General features: G+C 41.3%; 1 protein-coding gene across 1 annotated transcript; it reads left to right on the forward strand.

Moving 5' to 3' along the window:
- The first annotated feature begins 247 nt into the window (after nt 1-247).
- LOC307214320 (acetylserotonin O-methyltransferase-like) lies at nt 248-7,942 on the forward strand. Its single transcript, XM_079973152.1, has 9 exons — nt 248-317; nt 903-1,061; nt 1,332-1,506; nt 2,534-2,663; nt 4,567-4,635; nt 5,040-5,162; nt 5,425-5,558; nt 6,468-6,590; nt 6,717-7,942. The coding sequence occupies exons 2-9, from the start codon at nt 990-992 to the stop codon at nt 6,923-6,925; spliced, it is 1,035 nt and encodes a 344-aa protein (XP_079829278.1). The 5' UTR covers nt 248-317; nt 903-989; the 3' UTR covers nt 6,926-7,942.
- Nucleotides 7,943-8,331: the final 389 nt, after the last annotated feature.

The following is an 8,331-nucleotide window of genomic DNA, read 5'->3' on the forward strand; positions in this document are numbered from 1 at the left end:
CATCATGAGGTATTTATTACCTGTAGTATGAAGTATTTATTACTTTGCAAGGGCGAGATAAATTACCATGAACCAGGCACATAATGAGCACTGGTGATGACAGAGATTGTTGTTATTGCACAACACAAATACTATACTTTGATAAAGCATCTTGACCCACAGTCCATCCAGGTGGGCGCCTCCTAACATCAAGGAAATGGAAGACTATAAAGCCAGCTGACAGAAGGGGGGGCGCTAGCATTCCACTTCCCACTGACAAACCTATAAAAAGGGGAGTGAAACTGCACAACAAATCTGTTTTTGCTGCTTCTCCACAGGTAAGTGGTCCCTTACTCTTCACCCCTGCCTCAAACCTTTCAGTTCTGGATTCTCTGATTCTTAATAACTCTATCATGTCGTTTCCCTTCTCCGGGAAACTCCTGATTGTACATTTCCTTTCTCTAGGAATCACCTTTTTTTGCCATTCGTATTTGTTGACTTGGGCACAGAAACAGCTCCTACTATTTGACTTTCATGGCTTGCTTCTTTGTTAAGCTGCGACCATTTCCTAATGTGTTTCTGTATTTTAAGAATTTCCAAATGGCCTCATTTCAGCAAAGAGTGTTTTCCACAAACCCCCTCTCTCTCTTCTGATGAACTTTCTCCAATAACTTGTTAATTTTGCATTTCCAGACACCAGCTGATTTTCTCTCACTTGTCAGGTTCTGATATCACATTTCCCTCACATAGGCAAAATCAATAATTTCCAGGTACTTCCTTCCTCCTGCACTTGTGAGAAAAAAAAATCCTTTTCCACCTATGCCTTTACTTAGCAGATGGGGACTCCCCCATAAACATCTCTGGCCTCAGTCATTTACAAAGTCCATTAAGTTTGATTTTTACCTAGACATTTATCATTTCAGTGCCATTTTCAGTGAATTCTGAATAAAAGGACCACAACTTCTCATCAGAGGAAAACTGTGAGGTTTCGGACAGAACAGTAAAGAACAATGAGTGCTACAGAAGAAGCTGAAAGTTTGAAAATGTTATTTCGGAATCAGCATGCATTTCTACTACCAAAGGTAAAAGTATTGTCTGCAAAATTTAATACTTGCAAGGACTTTGAAACTTTCAACTTGTAAATGGATACAGCAGGTGGGATACAGCAATAATTCAAAATTAACTTGCTTAAAATACCTGTATCCTACTTTTATTTCTACAATTCAAATGGACTTGAACTGTATTATAATCTTTTTGTGTTTCAGAAGCATCTTGTTCCTTTTAGAACATATGTAACTATAGACCATTTTTAACTATTTCCTTGTGTGCTCCCTCACTCTTTTTGCATACAGATTATGTTTACTGCCTCTGATCTTGGTGTATTTGATCTGCTGATGGAGTCCAAGGAACCGCTGACTTCAGTGACTATTGCCGAACGTCTGGGTACCAGTCCCTTTGGGATGGAGAGACTACTGGACGCCTGTGTTGGCTACAAGTTCCTGCAAGTGGAAAGGAAGGAGAACCAAAGTATTTATTCTTTATTTGGAAATTTAACCAACAGTATAAAGTCAAAATACCATTTAACCCCCCCCCCCCCCAGTAAATAACTTTAAACCATCAAGCCAGCAACTGAACAGAATAGCATCCAAATAAGCCTAGGGAAACATCTGAGGTTTTAAGGAGACATTTGAAGCACATGGAAGTTCCCATATCTCTCTTTGGGGAGCATTCCAGAGGGCCGGTACTATAAACAGAAAGGGCTTTCTTTCCAATACATATGCAGGTGACACTCTCCTTTCATGATTGTAAAGGGTGAGATGGAGAGGCGGTCTGTTAGATGTGCTGGTACCTAGTTGTTTACAAATGTCAGTGAGAAAGCTCAGTAGCAAATAGGCAGCTAGTGCAGGTCACTAAACACCAGTGTATCTCAGGACATTCAGAGTCTGTCCTCCTGACTTACCGTAGATGTTACAATGGAACAAAGTTGCCTGTTGTTCATAGATTTCTAATACAGTGGACCCTCTAGTTATGTACCGCTCTGGATATGTAACTTTCGGGTTACGAACACTGCAAACCCGGAAGTGTATACTTCTGGGTTTTGCCTACATCCATGTGCAGAAGCACTCAATCGCACTGTGCATGTGTGCAGAAGTGGTGCTTCTGCCTACGGACTTTTCGGGTTGCGGATGGACCCCCCAGAACGAATTTAATTCCTATCTGGAGGGTCCACCGTACTTCGCTCCACATCTCAAAATGGCGGCTCCTAGTGGCTGCTTATAGCATTTTCAACCATGTGGCAGCTTTGCACCCTGAAGTTCAACTGCCAGCAGGTGGAGGCCTAGTCTTTCCATACCTTTCTCTGGAAGAGAAGCTGGAGCATTGCAGCCTCGTCGATTCACATTTCACAATGCGAGCAGCATGCCGTGGAATCATAGAAATGTGTCTTTTGCCTCATTATCCTTGTTTCAAGCATTTTGTCCCAGCAGAATCGGAGAAGGAAAGGGCTTTGCACAGAAGTGTGAAAACGTTAATCTTTTGTCCCCTTCATTTTAAGCGCTTTATGGAAATACCAACCTTGCCAATCTCTACCTTGGCAAAAGAAGCCCAAAGACTCAGTATTATTCCTTGAAGTTGAATGCTGAATTTGTCTATATGAGAGCACAGCACCTGGCTGATTCCGTGAGGTGAGGAGAAGGATAGCACTGAAGTGGGGAACTTAATGTCACAGTATTGTAGGGTTGCCACCTGCACAGGATTTTCCCGTATTTCAATGTAAAATGTAAAATGCTATGTCCTGCATTGAAAAAGTTTTGTCCTGGGTAGCCAAGCACAGAAAGATTTACAAATGAAACTGCAAGTTTGTATGTGTGTGACAAATTTGAGAGGGGATATCCTATTAGTGCAAAATATGGTCTGAAGCTCAACATCAAAAAAACGAAGATCATGGCTACTGGTCCCATCACCTCCTGGCAAATAGAAGGGGAAGAAATGGAGGCAGTGAGAGATTTTACTTTCTTGGGCTCCATGATCACTGCAGATGGTGACAGCAGCCACGAAATTAAAAGACGCCTGCTTCTTGGGAGAAGGGCAATGACAGGCCTAGACAGCATCTTGAGAAGTAGAGACATCACCTTGCCAACAAAGGTCCGTATAGTTAAAGCTATGGTTTTCCCAGTAGTGATGTATGGAAGTGAGAGCTGGACCATAAAGAAGGCTGATCGCCGAAGAATTGATGCTTTTGAATTATGGTGCTGGAGGAGACTCTTGAGAGTCCCATGGACTGCAAGAAGATCAAACCTCTCCATTCTGAAGGAAATCAGCCCTGAGTGCTCACTGGAAGGAAAGATTGTGAAGCTGAGGCTCCAGTACTTTGGCCACCTCATGAGAAGAGAAGACTCCCTGGAGAAGACCCTGATGTTGGGAAAGATGGAGGGCACAAGGAGAAGGGGGCGACAGAGGATGAGATGGTTGGATAGTGTTTTCGAGGTTACCAGCATGAGTCTGACCAAGCTGCGGGGGGCAGTGGAGGACAGGAGTGCCTGGCGTTCTCTGGTCCATGGGGTCACGAAGAGTCGGACACGACTAAACGACTAAACAACAACAAAATCCTATTAGACTGCAATAGATGGTACTGGATTACTTTGAAGTCACTTCAGCACCAGATGAATAAAAATAATCGCTCCCAACTGTCCTCTCGCTGTGCTCAGTTTGTAAGTAGGAGCTGCATGACATAACTACTGTGGCTGAGCCATTTGAAAATTAGCACATATTCACAATATAACCCTTATAGCAAGTACTGTCTAAGGACACCCATTTATTTTTCAAAATGTTTATTTATTGCTAAAACACTTTTTAGGTTTTAGATATACACTTTTCATAATGAAAGAGGAAGAGAGTGCTACAACACCATTAGGTTTTGATGTGATTTTCAACAAAATGATTAAAAACAAGACCACTACCATAACAGCTGCTGCAATAAGCCATGTTGCTAAAATGGCTGTGAATTTAAAGTTGGATATTTGGTAGTATGGCATTATGCTTTATGTGTTGTATTATGATATTTTAGCACTACGGTTATACTTTGGTTCTTGAACACCTTGGTGCTCATACGTTTTGGCTCCCGAATGCCAGAAACCCAGAAGTGATTGTTCCGGTTTTTGAACGTTCTTTGGTACACAAATATCCGATGCAGCTTCCTGCAGCCAATCAGAAGCCACTCCTTGGTTTCTGAACGTTTTCAGAAGTCAAACAGCCTTTTGGAACAAATTATGTTTGAGAAGCAAGGTACGAATGTATAGCAAAATACAAAACACTAGCAGCATTAAAGAATTTATCTTATAATACCGTGCTATGCCTCACTTTTGTTTACAAACATTTTTACTGATAAGTCAAGGATTGATAAGAAGGGTAATAAAATGATAAAACTCACATACGTTACAAGTAAACAAACCTGTGATTGTTAGATGCAGCTTTGACAATTTTATGAGTAGTAAACTTGATTTAGTTGTTTTGTTGAAGAGTTTTAAATTTAATTCTGTAGTCATGATGCTTATTATTTCTTAAACTGAAACAAATATTCTATTTCAGGGAAGGAGAGGCTCAGACATATAGATTAAGTGACAGTTCTACAAAAAAATTCTACGAGGCTATGTACAGGTACAGAAAATTTGTATTTTTCTAGATCTAGCCTTGTTTGCGTCCAGCATTTTCAAATGTTGAAGCAGAATTGCTTCCAGTCATAGCAAATAGCCTTTTCTGAATCAGGTGAAAGGAACAGCTAAAATAAATGATATATTATTCATACTAATAGTACTTGCTACTAGTAGTACTACGACTACTACTACTAGTAGTAGTGGTATTTAAATTTGAGTATGGATTATGGCTACAACCCATCATGATCGCTAAAATGGGAAACAGAAGGATGAAGCCGAAGAAAGGAAAGGAAATCCACACACAACTAAAATGCAACAGCATTATGTGGAATATGGCTCCTGTCTAGAACCATCCTCTGTTCAAAGATATCTCCTCTGTTAACTGATAATGCAATTCTGAATTACTAGATCAGAGAGCGGCTTGCGAGAATTCATGGAGTATATGCATGAGATGTGGAGTCTCTGTGGTCGAGATGTGTTGAATGCATTTGATCTCTCTAATTTCCCACTAGTTTGTGATTTGGGAGGTAAGTATCATAAATTCTCACATGTCTTCCTATGCTGGCAGTCCGAAATCATAAGGCTGCTGTTGTAGAACAGGAAACATCCTTCAATGACCCAAGCTCTGAACTATCAAATCCTCAGAACTGCAAAAGTTGTAAATTGAATGAAGGACTGAGCAGCCACCTATATGGTGTACTATCTTAGAGTTTTGCACATGAAGTTTTGGGGAAAACTTTGATATGCACAACATGTTCATTTTTTCCTTTGGTTCTCCCCTTAAGGATGGTAGCGGTGCCCTAGCAAAGGAATATATTTCATTGTATCCAAATTCTACAGTGACCATTTTAGACCTACCTGAAGTAGTGGAAACAGGAAAGAAGCATTTTGTCTCCTCAGAGGAACACCGGATTACTTTTCATGAAGGTAAAATGTTATTTTATCCTACAAAGGTTACATCGTTTTCTTCCACTAACAAACAAGACAGTCATGCACTAAGCAGGGATCAAGAATCAGCGACCCTTTAGTTATGGTTGAACTACAACTCCCATCATTCCTGACCATGCTGACTGGGCTGATGGGAGCACATACATAGTTGAACTATAGAACTCACTCCCACAGGAGGCAGTGAAGTTTGGATGGTTTCTAAAGGGAATTAGGCTAATTCCTGGAGATAAGTCTATCAATGGCTACTAGCCGTGATGGTTATGATCTGCCTCCAGTCTCTGTAAGAATAATAATTATTTCACCATGGAATTCTACTCAATATTGATCCAGCATATAGTTCTCAGAGTAAAAACTTTGCAGGTATAGTTCTCAGAGTAAAAACTTTGCAGGATTTCCAAAAATAGACCAGAGGCGATTGTATTTCATCCAACAGAGCTTTACTGCTACTGAAGGCAAATAAGCATAAAGATGACAAATCCAATACATTCAGGATTGGCCCTGTCCATAAGAAATCCAGTTGCAGCAGACTTAACTTAAATTTACAATATAATTAGTCTAAACCTTGATATTATAGCATACTATGTACAGAACACCACACCAGAAGGAAAAGAGATAGAAAGTATAGTGAAACTCAGGCTCCTTCTAACCATACTTTTATACTCAGCGTGACCTTGACAGAAAGATATAAGAGAACCAGTATAAACCAGATGGACTCTTCTTCTCTGAAGGAATAACCCAAACATAATGAACCTTCTAACTGTTTCTTTCACACAGAGAAGCTTCCAGAACCCTCTTGAATTAGTTAGAATAGGAAAGAACTCTACACATCAGATCAATACTTTCTACACTAAGAAATACAAAATTAAAACTCTCCTTGTTTTATTTCAGGTGATTTTTTTAAAGATCCAATTCCGGAAGCTGACCTGTATATTTTGGCTAGGATCCTGCACAGCTTTACAGATGAGAATTGTGTGCACCTGCTAACCAGACTGAACAAAGCCTGCAAGCCTGGTAGGTGCATGGTGTCAAAGGTGTTTCCTGTGGGAACTGATTCTGATACTAATCTGCTTGGATTTCCAGTAACATACTGCTTCTTAATATGTAACGGTGCATCTTCCATGTCCTATTCTAAAACAGGTGGTGGAGTTCTAGTAGTGGAAATAGTTCTCAACGAAGACAGAACGGGGCCACTGGAAGCTCATATATATGGCTTGGTTATGCTGCTTTGTACTGCAGGAAAAGAACGGACCCTGTCAGAGTACAATGCGCTTCTCAGTGCCGCCGGCTTCAAGGATATTCAGCAAAAGAAAGCAATCCTCTTTGATGCCATTTTAGGAAGAAAATAACATTGACCAAGAACATTCTATGAGCGCCGTGACTGAATGGATATATTTCAGCCTGATTCTTTGCAGCCATAACTGAACAGACTTACTACCCTTGATCTTAGCCAAAAGGCCGAGAAGTGATGGCACTGAACGTGTTCAACCGCTATACTTTGTTTGGCAAATCCTTGCTATGTGGAAATATTTCCCATCCTTTAGCATTACAGTAGAATTCTAAGAGAAGCTAGGACAATAATAAAAATGGCTACATCTAAACCACTGTTGTATTAGTAGTTATCATATTTTTTCATAGTAGTGTTTCTTCAACTGTTTTAAAACTACAACTTCCATCATCCCCAGCTACCAGTGATCAGGGATGATGGGAATTGTAGTTCCAAAACAGCAAGTTGGGGAAACACTGATTTAAAAGTTTTATAGAGAGATTTATAGAGAGATCTTGAAGCAGTTTCCTTCTTCTAGATGGTATGCTGGTTGGAGCTGATGGGAGCTGAAGTCCAGCAACATTAGGGAGGCCACAAATTCCCCATCCCTGTCTTAGAGTATTGGACCAGGGCCACAGGAAGCTCCCATGTGCAAAGTAGAGAAGGTGTGATTTAGTCAGTGATCATCATCCTTGTGGGCTCTGGCTAGACCATTCCTACAAGCCGTAGGTGTGAGGTTGACATATGAGTGCTGGAGGTGAAATAGTTAAACAGGTTACCCAATCAGAACCCCAGGGGGTGGAGTCAGAGGGACTATAAAACCAGCTTTGGGAGGGGCGAAGGGAGGAGTTCGTTGGGAGTTGGGTGGGTGGTTGGAGTGGGAGTGAGTTGGGATAGAGTCTGTGGGTAGGTTGAGTTAGTGTAGCAAAATAAGCTGAGTCAGGAACTGTTAGGAGCTAGGAAGACAAGTAAATATCTGAGAGGTGGTTTAGTGAGTGAGAGCAGGTAGCAGAAGTTATAGGTCTGGATAGGCACCCCATGATTGTAATTGACCGGTACCGTTTATGATACCACACGCTTGTTAAACTGCAATAAATAAACAGAAGTTCATGTTCCAATTTAACCCTGACTGGACTCAGTATTGTACTAAGTAGAGCCTGGGTGGTGGCAGTGAGAAATAAAGTGGTGGCACAGGGATCAATAGATGGTGAAATGTCTGGGGACCCTGTGTGATCGCCACAGTAGGTTCCATTGTGGCAGGAAGGACTGCATTCAAACTTGCCTTGACCCTCATGTTGCTTGCCAAATTCCTTTGCTTGCCTGATCCCAGTGGAGACTGAACCAGTACAGCAAATAAGGCACTGCTCTCCATTCAGACAGGCCCCATCCCCTGCCTGCCTTCTGACTTGCAGGAAGACCAGGGAATGGCAGTGACTTTCCTGTTCCTCCTACTGGGTCTCAGTGTTTTCATCTCCGACAGGGAGGAGG

Source organism: Podarcis cretensis, assembly GCF_951804945.1.
Source record: "Podarcis cretensis genome assembly, chromosome: 4".
NCBI classification, from domain to species: Eukaryota; Metazoa; Chordata; class Lepidosauria; order Squamata; family Lacertidae; genus Podarcis; species Podarcis cretensis.

Bases quoted from the DNA above. Each gene is read 5' to 3' on its own strand.
- LOC307214320 (XM_079973152.1), top strand. From the start codon at position 990: ATGAGTGCTACAGAAGAAGCTGAAAGTTTGAAAATGTTATTTCGGAAT. The intron at 4,636-5,039 runs GTACAGAAAATT...CTGAATTACTAG, and splicing joins TTCTACGAGGCTATGTACAG to ATCAGAGAGCGGCTTGCGAG. The intron at 6,591-6,716 runs GTAGGTGCATGG...ATTCTAAAACAG, and splicing joins GAACAAAGCCTGCAAGCCTG to GTGGTGGAGTTCTAGTAGTG.